Here is a 21,140-nt window from a genome sequence, read left to right as displayed (position 1 = left end):
TGTCTTGTTTACATCAGGGCCCCCCATTTGTAATTCATAGTGACAACAGCATCTAAAACAATATATTTATATGTATATTTATATATTGGAAGAGTATATTTATGAGACAGTATATTTTGTACATATGTAACGGTTGTGACAACGTCACCTCAAACTTCTAACGTCACAGGCAACAACACAGACCGCTATACCATAGTGTAACACACAGCAAGAATGTGAAACAAGTTACTATTGTTAGTATTGGGTTAGAGTTGTTTGATTTACACTAACGTAATGTTAGATTGCTATCTGAGAAAGTAAAAATGCTAACGTAACGTTAGTCTATGTGAGCTGGCTACAACATTTTCCAATGTGTAATCGGAAGTCAAAACGGACTGCATATAAACTGCTGATGACTCATAACTTCCTATCACGTTTGAATAATGCTGTAAAGTTAAGTAAAAATGCATTTCAATAGTAATGTATATGAATTGAGAGCTTACCGATGCAGAGCTAAATCCACTGTTGACAACAGACGAGTCGCAACATTTACTTCCTAGTTCTGGAGCTTGAGGAATGTCATTGGGAGAAATCAAGTCACCTGACGTTGTAACGCGTTTTGATTGGTTCCGCAGCAACGCCCCTTTTCACAAACGTAGGTCGTTTTTTGCTTATCAACACATTAATTTTCATAAAGATATGACCTAAAAACCATTGCCAACAAACGGAAATGTGTTATTATAGTATATTATGTAGTTCATATTACAATAACATATACTCTCTAAAACCAGATCAATCATTTCACTAACGGAAGCCTCTAGCAACCTTCGGCCCACCGTCTAAAATGGGCCATGTGGTGGTGCTTGATGATGACGACGTCACTCTGAGTCCCTCCCTTTCCTCTGAACAGGTAGTGGTACTCCATGACCCCTCCGGAAATGGTCTCCTGTGTCCCCGCCTTTCCTCTATTGACCTGCATCAGCGAATTGTGCACTCTGTCAGTCCAACCAGAATGTCTGGCCATCAATAGCAGTGCCATTCTAAGGCCTAATCCTGCCGTTGTTCCTAAAAATATCAAGAGCTTGTTCAGCTGTAGGGATATTCTTTTGCTCTTAGGGCCATTTAACATCTTAGATTTTGGGATTCCCCAATCGTCCCTAAGCTTGGATTCGGCTTTATTTGGGAGGAATCATAGTGATTCCATCATGTCAACTCTACAGTCCTTGGAATAAATTAATCATAATTTAAATAAATATGACAATATTTGTACGATAACAAATTATTAGGGATGTCCCGATCGCCTTTTTTTGCTTCCGATCCGATCCCGATCATGTGATTTTAAATATCTATCGATCCGATCGTTTCCGATCCGATCTTTCACATTAGTAATCAATTTTGACGCATTTTTTTCAGAAACTGGCAGAGCGAGACAAGCCCATCTGTTGCCTATAATAGTCCGGGGCGCGAGAGCGGAGGCTTTTGTTATTACATTCACCCTGAGAAATGTGCTTCTGCTTCATATGAGAAATATTAAAAGTTTCAATATATGTTTGCACATTAGTATACATTCAGTGTTCGACTTACGTAATGGTCCATTCTGGTCTGAAACGCCGACGATAATCCTCAGTCACGTAACGTTATCCTCCAGGTGAAAAGTTAGTCTGAAAACTTCGCCTGTCCTCCTTGCAAACATTGCAACTGGCTTGACTTTCTATTTTAAAATGCTTAGTTCCAAACCTCTGACATTAAGTCTAGCTGCTCAAGTCAGTGGATATTAACCGTGTTTCGGGAGCGACGTGTTGTACTGTTGTTGTGATGTGGTCGAGCGTGTAGCGTGTAGCGTCTAAATTAAAGGGGTGTTTGTTGCAACGGTGAAAATTAAAGGGGAATGTGTTTGTTGTGGACAATTATTCTGCTCTGTGTGACAATAAATACATTAATGATGATATATTATATGTAATTTAAAACCAAAACTAAGGCCTCCGTATGAGTTTAAGACGTGGACATGGTCATGTTTGTTGAATAAAATTTTTCTTTTTTTGACTGCCGATTTTTATTATTATTTTTTCCCGATCCCCGATCCTCTGAAAAGCACGTGATCGACGCCGATTCCGATCACGTGATCGGATCGGGACATCCCTACAAATTATGCATTTGATGTCGGAAAAATAAATAATATGGATTCATCTTATCACAGGGCAGCTGGATTAACCATATCTGAACCAGCTATTTTGGACAAATGTATAATGCTTAATTACTCAGATATTCAATAATTTAAGATATAGTTTATGCGTTCGCAAATATGAGAGCTCTGTCATTGAAGTGGGTGGTGGCATTCAACAGGGTAAATAGGACACGGAGGCCGGTACTCAAAGTGTTAATAATAAAAAAAATATATACATGTATATATATATAATAAAAAAAGTGAAAACTTTTTAAGAAAATTTTTATAGAAGTGCGGTACGAACGCATCCCGCTGTGATTAGCCACACACACAACCGCGGTGGGAAAATGTCATACCACGACAGCCCTACTTGACACTGGAAGCACACAATAGGTCGAGAGGGGTGGCGATCGAACAGCGGGAAGTTTATCTTTCAAACAATGTATCGAATGATCTGGAGAAACGCAGCCCGTCCGCGGCAGATGATCGCAAAGTGCTGCGACGTGTGCGCATTCGTCTGATCTTTAAGAGGTTAAGCGGCTACCACACCTGCTTAGGCCTAACAAAATTAATAGTTGGTTTGCGGTTGCCGACTGACCCTGCCGATTTAGGTGCGACCCAATATATTTTATGAGTTTTAAAAAAATATATATATATATAAAAAAAATAAAAATAAAAAATCAGATTTCTTTTTTTTTTTTTAATAAAGTTTCATAGAAATCTTAGTCAAACATTTTGTATTATGGATATTAAACATGCTGGCAGAGTACATGCATCCATGTTGTTGTGAACATTTTAATTAAATAAAGAAATTCCCTATCCATAGTCGCCGTGGGAAAGAATAAAATAAAAAAATAAAATAAAATAAATTCCCTACCTACCCATGGCCAAACTGACAACCAACAGGAAACCAACAATATATTTTACTTTGCCCTATAGGGAAGTGTAGTCTGACGTCACTGGTTGTTCCACCCGTATAGGGATTTATCATTGGGAAAATGGATTATCGGCTATTGCAACAATTCTGCCGCATAGAATTTGAAAAACTTTCCACTAGCGGCTAAGTGGCGCAGTGGGCAAGGCGCTCGCCACTAGTGCAGGAGATGCTGGGTTCGAGCCCAGCTCTCGGCATTGCTACCAACTTGGCTGGTCGTTCATACTAACACAATTGGCAGTGTTAGGGGTGGGAAAGCTGGTGGGTGAGTCCTGGTCGTTGTAAACAGCGACTCCTACAGTTCGGTCGGGGCGCCTGCTCAGCGAGGAAAGGATCTAAGGGGGGTAGTGTGATCCTTCCACACGTTACACCCTCTCAGTGAGAGTCCGCCAGGTGAAAAGAAGCGGTTGATTGGCTACACATGTGTCGGAGGAAGCATGTGATAGCCTCCACTCTCCCAGACCGACCGTAGGGGGTAGGTGCGCAGCGACCAGGAAGGGGATTGGGAATTGGCATAACGACTAACATTGGGATGGGAGAAAAACGGAGGAAAAAGGAGGGGGAAAAAGATTTTTTTTTTTTTTTACTTTTGCACTAAATGAGTTCCCTTCTATCACTAACATTCTTGTTTAAGCATTTTTGATTGAAATAAAATTCAGCGATTTTTTTTAATGATTAATTGCGAATATTTTCATGTTGAGCTATAGATTGTGGATGAATAAGCACAGAAAGGTACACAATGCCAATGTTAATGCTTTATTTGTTTTAAACAAGATGATTTAGAAATGGTCAATGGGGAAATGCATTGGGTTGGACAGAGGGTGGAACACGAAAAACAGCAATGACGTAAACACTACACCTCCCTATATGCTAACTAGAGGAGCGTTAAAATGGTCAGTGATAGGTGCATTGAGTAGAATTATTTCAGTGGCCGCCCATTGGCAAGGCGATTTGTCAGTATTAATATAACTAGGGTTATAATACATAACTTTTGATCCAGCTCAGCGCAGCTCTGTCATTGCGGCAATCTGGTTTGAAAGCAACCTTGAGGTGTTGCTACCCTGACGTGATTCATTCACACAGAGGCGCACAGGCCAATTAGTCTATGTTGTACCAAATTTTTACGGGAAATAATGGGGGGTGTAACAGAACTAATGTAACGAGTAATGTAACAAATTACTGCTCAAAGAGAGGAATAAGTATTGTTTCTTTAGAGATTCATAGTATTTATATAGTAATTGTGGTGTACAAAAGAAAAACACAGGCATATTCATATGAGGTAATCCTTTACGGGACCAGTAATTTCTCAATGTTACGCTTCAGTGTCAACGCCCAACCTCTGCAATTAGGCGAGTGCAACATTTAATTGTTGGTTGTTGTGCTTGATTGCGTGCTTGATTGCTGTACCTTCCTCCCACAGTTGAACCTGATTAGAGCCAATTAATTACCATTGAAATTATTTGTGTGCACGGCTTCAGGGGTCAATGTTATTACAGAAGGTCATCAGCATCTCTTTCGGGAACCTGCGTTTGTTGTCTATCACTGACTCATATCACCATTGCAGGACTTTATCTTTGTGTGAAGCCTGCGATTCACAGGATGAATCCAAAGCCATGCCTGTCCCTGCCTGTGACTTCCTTTATCCCTGTACTGTGACTGATGTACTCCAGGGGTTTAGAAGTCTGTGCAGAAACATTTCCAGCAGTCAGTCAATCCTACACTCTGTCACGCCGTTAACAGCCTATAGCAGTGATAAGAAGATCGGAGGAAGACTGCCATCTCCAAGAGTGTCAGATGGCAGTGGGGTTTGTTTCTCTCTCTCATCCCTCCGACCCTCTTCTTCTGTTTCTCTGTTCAATATCCACCCTGCTTCTAAAGATCAGGAATTCATCACTTGATTATTTGTATCACAAGAGGAAGTGACATCTGGACAAGCGTGTGTGTGTGCGTGTGTGCGTGTGTCCGTGCAAGCATTCACTTGGGTTAACTTGTAAACATAAGCAGATTGCTTACCTGCAACCTTCTAACATGGGGTGCAATAACCAGCTTCACTGAGCGTGGGGCTCTAGCTGTAAGCGTTGGATAACTGGAGTATCGGTTATTATGGCTTGGAGTAGACTACAGCTCTGAAAACATCCAGTATATTGACCCTTGTCCAGACTTCCTGTAGACTACAGCTCTGAAAACATCCAGTATATTGACCCATGTCCAGACTTAATGTAGACTACAGCTCTGAAAACATCCAGTATATTGACCCATGTCCAGACTTAATGTAGACTACAACTCTGAAAACATCCACACTATTTTGTAGCCTCCCTAATTAGAGCGCTATAGGGAGGTGTAGTGGTTACGTCATTGCTGTTTCCAGCCACTCCACCTCGCTTGAAATTGCAATGTATTTCCTCATTGCCCATTTCTAAATCATCTCGTTTAAAACAAATAAAGCATGAACATTTGCATGGTGTACCTTTCTGTGTGTATTCATCCACAATCTATAGCTCAACATGAAACAATTCGCAATTAATCGTAAAATAATTATGTTGGATTTTATTTCAACCAAAAATGCTTAAACAATAATGTTAGTGATAGAAGGGAACTCATGTTGTGCAAAAATGGAAAGCTTGCCAATGTTCATGAGGCAGAATTATTACAATAATAAAAAAGGCGATAATACATTTTCCCAATGATAAATCCCTATACGGGTGGACCACGCGGGAAACTAAAGTGATGTTAGACTACACCTCCCTATAGCCTGCCTGGTTAGGGTGAGGTTATGGTTAGGCACATAAAATGGGTGGTTAGGGTTAGGTTCAGGCAGTGGTTAGAAAAGGTTACATTTAGGAACATTTAGTACAACCAGCTGATTGAACCGATCATGTTTAGCTGACATTTTGACATTTAGGTACTAAAATGCCAAAATAAAATATTTAAAACATACATAAGAAATGCCCTGACAGATCAAACTCTACAAGGATGTACTGTATGTGGATGTACTCCACATTTATATAGTACAGTAAGTTACTATTAGTAATTATTATAACGATTGTGCATAATACAATAATAATAATAAAATAAGAATCCAATAGAACGACATTGTGCAATAATACAAGTAATCAAATTAGGGCATATCGGTATATGTACATGAGTTTTTACAGAGCATGTTACGACATGCTAGGTCCTGTGATAGTGCAATACACTGTTAGCTACGGATGAGGCACTGGGTCTTTATGTACACTGCTATACAATGCTATATTATACAATCTAAGTTATACTATACTATTCTTAAAGTGACCTTTCCTTTTGTAAAGTGACCATAAGTGTGAGCGTGTGCAGCATGAGTGCGTGTGTGCTCATGTTAAAGTGGCTACTAGTGTGTGAGCGTGTACAGTGTGTGTGTTGTGTGTGTGCTCATGTGTGCTTGTGTGTGGAGAGTTCAGTGTTCAAGGCTCTGATGGCCTGGGGGAAGAAGCTGAGCCGAAGTCTCTCTGTCCTAGTTGCTGGTGTTCGCAGGCGTTTGCCTGACCGCAGTAGCTTGAACAGGCTGTTGTTGGGGTGGTGAGGGTCTTTCATTATTCTGCAGGCTCTGGATTTGCACCTCTTGTTATATAGGACCTGCAGGGGTGGTAGTGCAATACCCGTAGTACGCTCGGCTGAGCGTATCACTCTCTGTAGGGCCTTCTTGTCCTGTGCCGTGCTGTTTCCATACCAGGCAGTGATGTTTCCAGTCAAGATGCTCTCTACAGCTCCGGAGTAGAAGGACTGGAGTATCTTCCCCGATACTCTGAACTTCCTTAACTGTCTCAGGTGGTAGAGGCGCTGCTTCGCCTTTTTTACGACTGAGTCTATGTGTGTTGTCCATGTCAGATCCTCTGAGATGTGGACCCCCAGGTACTTGAAGCTGCTCACCCTGTCTACGGTAGCCCCGTTTATCCTCAGTGGTGTGTGTGTCCCCTGCTGTCTTCTCCTAAAATCCACGATCAGCTCCTTGGTTTTACCAATGTTCAGTAGCAGGCTTTTGTCCTGGCACCAGCGTTCCAGTACCTCAACCTCCTCCCGGTAGGCCTTCTCGTCGTTGTACCACTGTGTCGTCCGCAAACTTCACTATGTTTGTCTACCCATGTCCTCAAGCTTGTGCCTCAGAGGGGCTTGATTTAAAGGTTTGTTTTAAAATGTAAAAAGGTTGTTCTTTATATGCAGGGTATTGAGGCTCATGCATAATTGTCCTTTTACATCAGATTTTAAACATAGGTCAATATTCGTTTTTGGAGGTGTGGTAATAACATTTTGGAGGTGTGGTAATGTCTGGCGGTCCATACATATGAGTTACAGATGGGGAGGGGAAGGGGGCCCACATACACATTATGTGTAGAGGGCCCAGAATCTCTTGTTACGTTTCTGGTCTCAGTAGAGGGGGAACGTACTGTATTTCCAGCAAAAAGCTGTTTGTGTGGTGCAGTGGCGAGTGGGTCTATAAAGCATTGCTTCAGGGAAATGAAACAGTCATTTGGAAACCATAGCAAATGCCCCCACTCACCTTACAATTTACTGAAGGGGGAGATGGGGTTGGATTGGTGGGGAGGGGGCTTTGTTCACTCCAACAGCAGCGCACACGCTCATACACTCATAAACCAGGCAATAAAGCTGCTACCCTCTTGAGAGTTGATGTACGGTGCCTGAAAGAGAGCTGCTGAGAGCCATATTAAAGGCTTTATTACCAGTGTCAGATTCAAATTAGTGGTGGTGCACCACAGCACGGAGTGTGTGTGTGTGTGTGTGTGTGTGTGTGTGTGTGTGTGTGTGTGTGTGTGTGTGTGTGTGTGTGTGTGTGTGTGTGTGTGTGCATGTGCGTGTGCGTGCGTGCATGCGCGCGCGTGCGTGCGTGTGTGTGTGTGTGTGTGTATGTATTGTATGACCAGACTGCGTAGGTTTTTGCTCAGTCATGCATAGCTGGCTCCTAATGCCCAGCCTTAACATTAGGCTGAGCAATAACATTTGGAGAATTACCATTTAGAGTAGGACTATAGATGAGTGAGCAGGTTAGAATAAGAAGTCGGTGGCACCACAAGTGAATTAAAATGAATGCCTGGGAGAAGCTGGGAATGGGGAAGAACAGCGAGTCTCTTCATTAAAGCAGCCTAACGTTATCAACTTTACAAAGTTTTCTCCTAATCTCATCATGTTTGCCTATTTCCTTACATGGACCTGTACCGTTAGCGTTTAAACCCATTTACCGTGATTGAGTATCGGGTTGTACTTGCCTTGAAGCTCCCAACTGACTTCAGTGCAGTTCAAAAGTAACTCTGGAACACCACTGAGAATCTTACCTTTGCATGCCGGGTAAGGCTAATTGCTGTTACGGCAGACTTCAGCTTGTATGCATTCACCCTATGTCAAGAACATTGGGGCTCATTAATATACATAAACAATTAATGTAGTACATATTAGTCTACTCTACTTGATTCAAAAAAAAAATAAATAAACAATGAAGTAAATTAATATACTCATATACTGTACGCCTTTTTATAAAAAATAAATCTGCCAAACTCGGGGCTGACATTACCATCTTTCATGGACTCTACTAGGTACATTTTTAACACTAGCCCTTGTGCCTCCTTAGCAACTATTTCCTGTATTTAGCCTCTTTTGTGTGTGTGTGTGTGTGTGTGTGTGTGTGTGTGTGTGTGTGTGTGTGTGTGTGTGTGTGTGTGTGTGTGTGTGTGTGTGTGTGTGTGTGTGTGTGTGTGTGTGTGTGTGTGTGTGTGTACAACGGTGGCTGTGTTGATGATTATGTCATGAAATTGTATCCGTTTGCTTATTTTCCATATATTCACAGAATTTGAAAAGATTAGATTTTGAAACCCTCTAACACAAAAGTTAACAATACTAGCTTTCAAACCGTCCATAGTGGTTTATTGCTTGCCATTAGGGGGTTAGGGTTAGGGTTACCCAGACAGAAAGATTAGGATAAGGTAAAATCTCATCCCTGTGCCCGTGCCCACCCCTACACTTGCTCAGTGTTGGGGAACAGTCCCCTAACCTAACCCTAACCCTAACCCCAACCCTAACCCTAACCCCAACCCTAACCCTAACCCTAACCCTAACCCTAACCCTAACCCCAACCCTAACCCTAACCCTAACCCTCCCTAACCCTAACACAAATGGGAATATAAGGGGTTACATGTTGAGTTAGGTTCATAATGGTATTCATAAAAAAAGAATTGGAACGAAATATTACAAATTAAGTTTTTTATGACCTTGAACGCGATGCAATCATTTCATGCACTACCGTGCCAACTCTGTCAGTTACCTAACAAGGCACAAGGGCTAGAGCAAAAAGTAAAATTGGAATATCATACAAAACAAGAAATATCAAGGAATGTTAAAAAACATACATTTGAGATTTGAAGGAATCCATTGATGCCAAACCTGTCATGCTAGCTTTTTATGGGTGTAATTTCCTGCAAAAAAACATCTTATATTTGGGCCAATATTAATATTTGGGCTTATATATTTATTCATTTGGTCGCCATATTGGTCCAGTCTGATGTAATGTGAGGATTAGGGCTCCTCAGTCATGGCAAAAATTATAATCACGATAATTTTTATTTATATTGAAATCACGATTATTACACACTTACTCATTGATTTGAGAACATCATATTGAACATGAATTTGTTTTATTTTTCTTCTCGACCAAAGGCTGCTTTTCTGTCATCTTCTACAGGTTGCAAAAATCGTAATTGAAATTGAAACTCAATTAATCACCCAGCCCTAGTATGGATGCCCCTTCAAGAACCCAAATAGTCAAAACTAAAGGCAGAATACATCAGAACTTAGTTTTCGTCTTTTGAAATACATGAAAGTGAATTAGTCAAGTAAGCTCCAAGTACCAATTGAAGGTGTCCAATGTTCTAAAGAGGCGGCAATCAAATCAAATCAAATTTTTTTTATTTGTAAGGCCCGACAACACACGTTAATGTCCCCATGGGCCGAACACGTCTTCTTTAAACAAGTCAAGAAGAAACATAACAATAAGTCAAGAACAAAACAAGAACACCATAAGGTCCAACAAATTTAAAATAAATGCAAATAAATAATAGAATGCAATAGGGCTGACCTTCGAATTTTTTTTTGGCAATCGAAGCTTCGGGGCCGAGCTTCGATTTTAATTCGAAGCGTCGAATTAAAATAATTAATTAATTCATTAATTTTTTTTTTTTATATAATTTTTTTTTTTTTTTTATTATGTTGTGGGACTTGTACAGCACTTTGGTAAACTTTGTTGTTTTTAAATGTGCTCTATAAATAAAGTGGATTGGATTAATGAATTAAGTAGCCCCTTTCGTGACTGTGACGCAGCCAACACGGCTGTGTGATTTAATTCAAGGTGGATTGCTGTTGTCGTTTGAACAACTTCAGATTTCATGGGAACTACCAATCCCCCAAATCAAGAATGTTTAAGATGAATGAAGTAAGATTTTGATTATTTGAAATATGGCCTGTGTAGACAAAACTATGCACAGAATTATGTCAGTCTACAAGGTCCGGATTCTACATGGTCCGGCAATGTAGACCTTGTAGACTCCACTACAGACCAATTATCAGTGAAAATGCATTTTTAAGAAGGGCTACTTCCACAAAAAAACAAAGAACTCACCAAAACATCTCAGTAGCACCTTATCTAAATGTTCTATTTCATATATGGAGATTCATATTTATTTATGTATTGCATGCATTTCTACATTTTATTTCCTATTTTGTTTATTCATCCCAGTATCTTTCTTTCTTATGTGTGGAATTCTACAAGGCATTTACATTCACATTTACATTTAGTCATTTAGCTGACGCTTTTATCCAAAGCGACTTACAAGTTCTGTATGACAGGTCATCAGGAAGGATACAACTCTATCAGCTGAGTAACAATATTCATCAAAGTGTTGCGTGTTACAGTGTAGGTTAGTTTATTAGGACAAGTGCATGACAGTAAGGTTAGTTAGGGTTAGATTTTTTTTATTTTATTTTTTAAATTTTATTTCAGATAATGGTTGAAGAAGTGCGTCTTTAGTCGACGGCGAAAGATTGGACGGGATTCGGCTGTCCTAAATGGGGTGGGTAGTTCATTCCACAATTGTGGGGCAAGGACTGAGAATAGGCGTGTAGGTGGTGTATATGTGTTTGAGGATGATATCCTTCAAACAGGCAATAGTGATGATATAATTTGGGCAGTGCTGAGCTGGGTTCCTTTCCTCCAGTGTATTTGTCCCCCGGCCCCACCCAATGGCCCCATGCACGCACACACACACACACACACACACACACACACACACACACACACACACACACACACACTTCGTAGTGCTTCGAAGTATTTAAGACAGCCCTAGAATGCAAGCACTCCCAGACATACCCCACGCGAAGGTAAGGAGAAACTCACTAAAACCTAACAATAGGGAAAAAATGCTCCACAGGCAGTGTGGAGGAGAGAAACCTTAGAAGGGCCATTCAAGGGGGTATCTCCCTTCTTAGATGTCGGTGATAGTAGAGTTGCAGACTAACAGTTGGTAAGCATGCGCTCATGTGTGTAGTGAAACACAGATGAGTGCATGCAATAGCAACTGAACATTTTGAAAAATTTAAGATAGAGCTGATAGCGATAGCAATGAAGTAGTCCTGAGCACTGACGCATTGTCTACTAGACACGGGAACACGGTTTTATGATGATTGGACTAACAATAAGCACTTTAGTGCTAAACATTGTTGTCATTTGTGGCGCCACCTACTGGTAGATTTTTAAATATGTAGGCAGAAATGGTTCGATATCCCTGCTCAATATGTACCAAGTTTTATGCTGAATGGTCATTGAGTTGTGATGAATTTTGTCCTACCCTACACACTTTCCTCGAGGCTCTGTACCAAATGTGGTGTTTATAGAAAAAAAATTATAATAATAAATAAAACTCACTGCTGAAACACAACATGGTGAAATCCAATATGGACATGGGTGGGACTCCTAGTGGCAGAGTGGTAGAGCAAGGCTACCAACTGTATGAAGCTTCAAGGCGCTTCAGTTTGCAAGGTCATACTTAAAAGGAGAGAAGTATGCAAAAAGTATTGGCTTTTATGCAGGTGGATCAAGGTTGCATTGGACTGCCCCCCCACTGAATTTTGAACTTTGGGATGTGCATCGGAACATGGTGGAAAGCAAAAGACGAGTGAGTGTAGGGAAGTGTATTGATTAGAGGGTGTGGTTATTGGGTGCACCAAGCCTCTCCCACAGAGGTAGGGAAATAGGTATGGGAATTGAAGAGCTATGAGTATTAAAGGAGATGCACCACTGTGGAGAGAAGGAGAATATCAAAATCTGTATTGGAAAACATTCATCATAAACTCCAAGCTTAGACAATTTTTTTATAGAAATGTTTTGGTTATTACTAATTCCCTACATTATTCACTATACTGAAATATATGGCTGGTTTCGTTATGATTATAACAGGATAAGTACATAATGTTAAATACCTTTTTCCCTTATTAATCTCTTAAGACCGAGTGGTCCGGTACGTACAAGATATCGCGCCATAAATCAATCAATACAGAACGTGTTAATTAATGTTGCGTTTCTTTTTAAAATGTAGCCAAAATAAAGACCCTAACCCTATCAGTCGAAGTGCAGTCAGTCAAAAGTGTATATTTTCAGCACTACGTTTGTTTACCAATGATTGTAAGTGTTATTAGCGAAATATGAGTATATAAATATCTTGGCGTATCCCGACAGAAACCTGATGAATTAGACGCAAGCCTCTGTCAATCATCTGACTTCCAACATGAAGCATTTTTTTTTCATTATTTTCGGGATCATATCTCATGGGTCGAACAAACCTGAGCGTTATTGTCATAAAATAGAACGTAGTTAGTTTCTTTACCTATATTTATATTATAAAAAAGTAACTGTACTTACCAAAAATGATATTGCGATAACGATATCGATATTGTTATAAGTAAAAAATAAAATAAAATAAAATGTTTAATTTTTTTATTTAATTTTTATCTTTTGCAGCAATTCTTTGTCATTGCCGCCATCTTTAGTGTTACAGCCCCTCACACTCCAGTTATCAGGCTGCAGCTGGTTTGAAAGCGAAAGTAAACAAGCTTCTCTGCTGGCTGTGGCTCCAGGGGAGTTGAATAGGTCTGGCTCTGCTAGTTTCTTTTCTATCTTTTGGTGCTTTTTTGGTGGACAAACCACTGCACATGTGCACCGTGACTCGTGACTGGAGACTAGCTCTGCTAGCACACATAGCCTACTGTGTACAGACGGTTTCAAACTGTATTTTAAATTAGAAAGCAAACAAAATAAATGGACAAAAGAAAAATAAATCTCAATTTGGTCAGTATTGTCATTTGGACAAGCAAAGCCATTACTTTAAGTTGCAGGGAAGAAAGACAAGTCTGTCCACTGTCTCTGGTTTTAAAACTGCCCTGCAAAAAAATAAAAATTTAAATTAAATAAAAGAATTCGATATAATTTTTTTCGATATTGATTATTAAAATATATCGCAATAATTATCGTTATCGTTTTATCGCCCAGCCCTATACAGTAGATTTAAATCACGTTGTTGCTGCCTTGTCAGGGGCGCCTGGTGGTACTAAATCCAGATTGAACTCTGCCATTGGAAAGGGGAGATTTGGCCCGATCCATAGATGTGTGACTTGGCCATAATAAGATCATTTATAGGCCTGCTATTCTATATTCTACATTCATATTTAAAATTGCATGTGTCCGGATGGCAAAATTCAGTACTGTATCTACAAAAACCCCTGTAAATCATCTGTCCTTTATAAATTTGCTTAGATCTTTTGTACATGTGATCCCAAGAAGGTGCTGAATGAGCTCAGTGGCAATGTTTCATGCCTGGTCAATGTTAGCATGGTGTTATTCTAGGGGTGGGAATCACCAGTTTCATCATGATACGATACGATATCGATTCTTTGGACAACGATACGATATTTGCCGATATCACAAAGTCTCTCACGATACAATACGATACGATTAGATTCAGGTGCCTGCGATCGATATGAGATGATATCATATGCCCATTTAACACAATCAGTAACATTTAGATCAACAAAAAAAAGGTAATGAAAATATCATTTGACATTTGTATTTTTGAGCTCTTCCAGACATTTAAAGGAAAATCAATCTATTGTTTTTAATACAAATAGACCTCCTGTTCACTGTAAAGTGCCACGTTTTTATATATTGAGCTTTAAACTTTAAGCTACATTTTTTGGAACTCAAAACTCACAACCTCCCTCTCCCAAACCGTTCCTACAACAATTTGTTGATGTTGCATGATCATGTATAGGCCTACATTTATTATGTATTATATTGTTTATGTTTAAATAACATGTAAACATCAAACTCCTCTGACCTCATCTGGTCTTTCCAAAGACACGCGCACACACACACACACAGAAAGGGAGAATGCTATGCTGTAACATCTACACACACGGAGCTACTGCTGTTGTTCTTGGGCGGATATGAGACTCGCCACAGGATTTTCAAAATAAGAGTATCGATATGAATCGATCTTATTACATTGCATCGATCCGATTCGATTGTTGATAATTACATCGATGTATCGATCTGGATCGATGTATCGTCCCACCCCTATGTTATTCTCCATCAAAGATGAAAAAAGAAAAGGAAAAAAAAGATAATTTATACTCTCCTTTGGTTCATTACAATTTACTCAAGCCTAGTAACAGACACAATATTTCTGACACTGGTAATACATTCCCTGAGATCCATAGATGTCCCTAGAACATGCAATCTCAGAGAAAGGCTGCCGGTCGCTATGGTGACCAGAGATGACCAAATTATAATTCCAGGAATAATTTAAAAGTATTTGAGACAATAATAACAACATCACCGGTGTGACAACACCACTGTCGTAAAACAACACCACCGTTGTAACAACATCGCAGCGGTAACAAGTTAACAACACACCACCGTTGTAACAACACCACCGACGTAACAACATCACTGTGGTAACAACATCACCGTCATAACAACATCACTGTGGTAACAACATCACCGTGGTAACAACACCACCATCGTAACAACATCACTGTGGTAACAACATCACCGTGGTAACAACAACACCGTATAGGGGTGTAACGATGCATCGATTTGAATATGTTAGAATCGATTATAATCTAAATTAATCGGGGGGACATTTTTTATTTTTTATTTTTTATGTTTTTTTTGTGTATTGTTTTTATTGACCTCCACCACAATTAAAATCTACCCAAATCAAAAGCCCTGGGTAGACAAATCCGTCCGTGAGGCTCTGAAAGTGCGCACATCAGCATACAACACCGGGCTGGTGACAGGCAACATGGAAGAACACAAGATGGCAAGATACAACGTCAGGAGAGCAGTAATAGAGGCAAAACGGCGTTACAGGGATAAAGTTGAACTTCAGTTTGAACAGGCTGACTCTAGAGGCATGTGGCAGGGCCTCAGAACAATGACAGATTACAAAGGCACCTCCCTCAAACTGAACAGTGACATCTCCTTAGCAAATGATCTCAATTCCTTCTATGCGAGGTTTGAGGCTGTGAATAAAAACACCAGCCTACAAACCACGGCAATGGGGGGGGGGGGGGGGGGTCTGCTGATGGAGACTCAGTGTTCAGGGTAACAGAGCATGAGGTGAGACGGATCTTTAAAAAAGTGAATATCAGGAAGGCAGCAGGACCGGACGGCATCCCCGGCCGCGTCCTAAAAGTCTGTGCCGACCAACTGGCCCCGGTATTCACTGACATCTTCAACCTGTCCTTGGAACAGGCTGTCATCCCCACCTGTCTGAAGAAGTCCACCATCATCCCTGTACCCAAAAAATCTACGCCTGCTTGCCTCAACGACTACCGCCCTGTAGCCCTCACCTCCATAGCCATGAAGTGCTTTGAGAAGCTAGTGAAGGGCTACATCTGTTCCTCCCTCCCCATCAACCTGGACCCTCTGCAATTTGCATATCGCCCCAACAGGTCCACGGAGGACGCCATAGCCCATGTGCTGCACACAGCAGCATCACACCTGGACAAGAGGCAGGGGAACTATGTGAGAATGCTGTTCATCGACTACAGCTCAGCATTCAATACCATAGTCCCCTCCAAACTCATAGCCAAGCTCAGGGACCTGGGCTTGAACTATGACCTCTGCCAGTGGGTCTTGGACTTCCTGACAGGCAGACCCCAGGTGGTAAGAGCAGGCAACTGCACCTCCTCATCCATCACGCTCAACATAGGGGCCCCCCAGGGCTGTGTTCTGAGCCCCCTCCTCTACTCCCTGTACACACATGACTGCGTAGCACAGCGGAACAACAACACCATCATCAAATTTGCTGATGACACAGTAGTGGTGGGCCTGATCTCTGCCAACGACGAAAGGGCCTACCTGGAAGAGGTAGAGAACCTGTCACAGTGGTGTCAGGAGAACTGCCTCTCCCTGAACATCAGCAAAACAAAAGAGATGATTGTGGACTTCAGGAGGTCGGGGGTCAAGGACTACAGCCCCCTCAGCATCGACGGGGCACCGGTTGAGAGAGTGAACAGTTTCAAGTACCTCGGAGCCCACATATCCGAGGATTTGACATGGACCACACACATTGACAGTGTTGTGAAGAAGGCACGACAACGCCTCTACTTCCTCAGGCGCCTAAGGAAGTTCCAAGTCAGTCAGAAGATCCTTAGGAACTTCTACTCATGTACAATAGAGAGCATCCTGACTGGCAACATCACCTCCTGGTTCGGGAATAGCACTGCACAAGACCATAGCAGACTACAAAGAGTGACACGTTCAGCCGAACGCACAATTGGAGGGGGGCTTCCCACCCTCCAGAACATTTACAACAAGCGGTGCAAGGGGAAGGCTAAGATAATTATTAAGGACTCGAGCCACCCGAACAACTGCCTCTTTGAACTGCTGCGGTCAGGCAAGCGATACCGGAGTCTTAAGGTGAGCACAGAAAGACTCAGAAGAAGCTTCTATCCCCAGGCCATCAGGCTGCTAAACGAACAATAAACACTATGCAACAACCATCAAATGCACACAGCACACACACCCACACGCACACACTCACTTAAACAAACAACACACTGCAGCACCCACTCTCCACACTTTAGATCACACAAACACACTTTATATTTATTGATAAAGGATTTGCACTACAACTCGTACACCTACTGTAAATTGTACCTAAATTGCACCTCATCCCATTTCTGCCTTGCACTATATAGTATTGTATATTAGTACACTGCACAGTATTGTATATTATATGGTAACTCAGTTACGTCTATTCTGCATCAAACATTGTACATATGTCTATACTGAACACTGTGACCTCATTTTTTTTTTTTTACTTCTAATTTACATGCTATACTATGTTATTTTATTTCATACTTATCTTGTCTTGCACAGTCTCTGGAGCGTAACAGTAAGAAGCATTTTGTATAAAAGTATTCTGTACTGTATGACAACTATTAAAGAAACTTGAACTTGAACTTGATAGTCCATTCATGCTGAGTGAATCAGTTCCCCCAGCCACATTTGTGTATTCAAAATTTTTTGGGGAATTAACTGATAGAAAATGTATCGAAAATGTATAGAAAATTTATCAAATCGAATCGTGGTCAAATGAAGAGATTTCATGATGCATTGAATCATTGCCTGAAGAATTGTATATCGAATCGAATCGTTGTGAGGTTGAATCGTTACACCCCTAGTAACAACACCACCATGGTAACAACACCACCCAGTGTGCACACTATTTTTTGGGGAGCTCATGGTGTTATGGATTGGTTGATAAATAGAAAATAAGTGAGTGAAGTTTATGATATTGTATTTCAGTATGTGGCGTAAAACTGTGGAATTATCTACAGAATGATTTAAAGAGTTGTATCTTTCATTTCAAGAAAATGTATAAAGAAAGAACCATTAGACTATGGATTTGAGGGGTAATAGCTTTCCCTATGACTATTTTTTTCTTTTTTTCTCATGTTATTGTAAGTATTGGTTGTTAAAATATGTGTAATTGACAGACCATCTATTTCTATTGTTTATTTATTTTGAGTAAAGAGCTCATGCAAATTTTCTTTTCAGGAGAGCTCATGTCTTTCTAAGGGAAACCAAGCTCCCCCTGGCTCCCGTGTAGTCCCACTGGCACCCTGATGTTACTGTCATAATGTCACATTACTGTCATAATGGCACATAACCGTCATAATGGCACATAACCGTCATAAGGTTACATCACTGTCATAATATCTCATCACCATCATAAAGTCACATCACTGTCATAATGTCACATCACCGTCATAATGTCACAGCACTGTCATAAAGTCACACCATTGGCATAATGTAATACAATGTCGTCATTTCACATGATTTCTATAATTACAACATCACTGTCATACGGTCACATCACTGTCATAATGTCACACCACCGTCATAATGTCACATCACTGTCATGACAACACCATTGTCATAATGTAACACACTGTCAAAATGTCACATAACTGTCATGTCACGTCATTGTCATAATGTAACACACCAGACATAATGTAACAGCACCAGCATAATGTAATACACTCATGATATCCCACCATTGTCATAATATCACATCCATCAAAATGTAACACACTATCATAATGTCACATCATAATGTAACACACTATCATAATGTCACACATCATCGTCATGATGTAATATCCTGTCATAATGTAACATCCTTCTCATAATGACAACATCATTGTCATAATATCATCACTGTCATAATGTAACATACTGTCCTAATGACAACATCATTGTTATAATGTGACATCGCTGTCATTACAACATCAGTCCTAATGACAACACATCCACCATCATAATGTCACATTATGTCACAGCACTGTCATGTCTGTCTTTAGAGATACGATAATGTTTTAGCTCCAGTTTGGAGGCATTCGAAGCTACAACCTGATTTAAATTGGCATTTACCAAGAAGGCAATGGTTGGAAAATTGGAGTATAGATAAAGGCATTCCTAGCCACTGAGCAGTATAAAGAAAATCAATAACAGGAGAGATGTAAACTGTTTAGCAGGCTGCAGTTATTCACTCCGTTTTGATTTTCTATTGTTTGTTTTATTTTCATTTTCAATCAAGTAAAATAAGTGCTTTGAAAACTGCAAATAAAGGAACTCTCCAGTTAAGCTTAAGAACATACTGTAGTCTGTGTACACGCACACACACGCGCGCGCGCGCAGACTCGTATTTATGCACAATGCAAGCTGCTCTAAATGCAAACAGATGACCAACGCTCACTCACTCACAGGTAGCGACTCAGAAACTCGCACGAGTACAACTCAGAGAAGCAGACGCCACCACCACCACACACTCAGATAAATTAACACAGCTCGTGCAAAATTGTTTTCTATTTGTGCGCGAGGAAATTAATTCCTCTGTGTGTTCCATGTTTTATTAAAAGAAGGAAAAGTCATCACTGTGTCGCGCGTAAACGCACATTGCGGTGCCAAGTGAGAAAACTTTCAGTTCAGCCGTCATTCAGTTGAATGGGATTAGCCATCTCCTCGTTTATTATTATGGACAAGTTATTACGTCGGATCGGATGTCAGAATCATCGGTAATGTGTTGCATTGTTAACTAGCTAACGTTTAATATATTGGTTGATGTATTGTTTTTCTCAGATAACTGGTATATTTATAATTGTACGTCTGTGCACCACGCATATAATTATAGCATAGCATAGACCGCTGGTATCCTGACGTGTTGATGACCCTTCCTTCTTTTATAGTTTCATTGGGGTGTCCTCTCCCAGATCGGCCACCACCCACTGTACTGTACCCATTCTGCAATCTGTTAATAAAGTTATCAATCAATCAATCCGCTCAATCGTCAAAGTGCCCCTCGCCACTCTTACCAAGAAGAGAGAATAAACTAAGACAGGACAACATAACCAGGGGACATCTCAGTGGAAGCGAGCTCCAGGGGGCATGGAAAAGGGAAGAAAACACAAAGCACTGATATGACCGAAGCATCAGAGGAGCTTAGCTGATATTATTAGTTATTTATTATTACACACCATTCATTATGCCCCGCGGGGAGGAAACCGACCAGCAGCTCGGAGCTTCAGACAACATCCAAACTTGCTGACAGGAGCGGGGAGACAAGTGATAGAAATGATGAACATTGTTTACTCACCAAGTCTGACCAAGCAGGCAAACAGAAGCACACAGGGGAGCATGGTTGAAGACGGTCTTCTCGAGGCAAAAATGAATAGAGCTTAGTATTGATTCAAAGAAGTGTGGAGTTGAGTGTTGGAGGCTGGTGCACGCACTCATCAGCTGCTCTCGCGGAGTGCGTGTGAGAATGTGTGAGTCCTCTCTCTCTGCTACAGAATCAGTCTTCTTCACTGCTGTCCGCTGCTCATTCTTCCTTATGTCTGCTTCACTCAGTTTCTCTAAGTCTAAGGTTTATCTCTCTCGCCCTGTCTCTGTCCCCCCCTATAGCGCAGTATCTTGGTGCCTCGTCTTGGCTCCCATGCATGCGCACTCACTCTGTCCCTCTCGCTTGTTCTCTCCCTGCCTGTCTCTCCATCTCTCACCCCTCTCCGCGTTTTTCTCACTTGCTCTCCGGCACAGTCAGTGGGGGAAAGTGTTTAAGAGGTTTGCTCCTCCCCCTCTCTCCGCCTGCCCGTCTGCCTGCCCATTCAGTCAGTCTAGCAGCCCAAGTAAGGACTGCTTTTTTCCTCCTGGGTACAATTGTTTCTCGATGATTTGGATAGCACTTTGTACAAAACGGGCAATCACATTTTTTGTGTTCACAACTAAAAATCATTGTAGAGACAAATAGCAATATTAAGAAGAGTGAGGTTTTATGGTAAACTTGACAGCTGCTCGACAGACTGCTGCTGGAGGAGTTTTTTTCTCCTGCCATTATAATAATTATTTGAAATATTCAGATTAATTTGATCTCTCTCTCTCTCTCTCTCTCTCTCTCTCTCTCT

At 40.9% G+C, this 21,140-nt stretch overlaps 1 protein-coding gene across 1 annotated transcript in view; it reads right to left on the bottom strand.

The window, feature by feature from the left end:
- Positions 1 to 20,411, bottom strand: part of LOC311232985 (kin of IRRE-like protein 3) — a gene marked incomplete at its 3' end in the record, with an annotated part of 534,465 nt that extends 514,054 nt beyond the window's left edge. The window contains exon 1 of the mRNA XM_084319831.1: positions 20,336 to 20,411. Coding sequence (XP_084175957.1) covers positions 20,336 to 20,378 — 43 coding nt within the window. The 5' untranslated portion in view covers positions 20,379 to 20,411. The remainder of the gene's footprint in view (positions 1 to 20,335) is intronic.
- Between the last annotated feature and the right edge of the window lie 729 nt (positions 20,412 to 21,140).

The sequence above is a fragment of the Notolepis coatsorum genome (genome assembly GCF_963971535.1).
Source record: "Notolepis coatsorum genome assembly, chromosome: 8".
Taxonomy (NCBI): Eukaryota; Metazoa; Chordata; class Actinopteri; order Aulopiformes; family Paralepididae; genus Notolepis; species Notolepis coatsorum.
The sequence above is the reverse complement of the archived record's forward strand: the minus strand, read 5'-3'. Positions and strand labels throughout refer to the sequence as shown.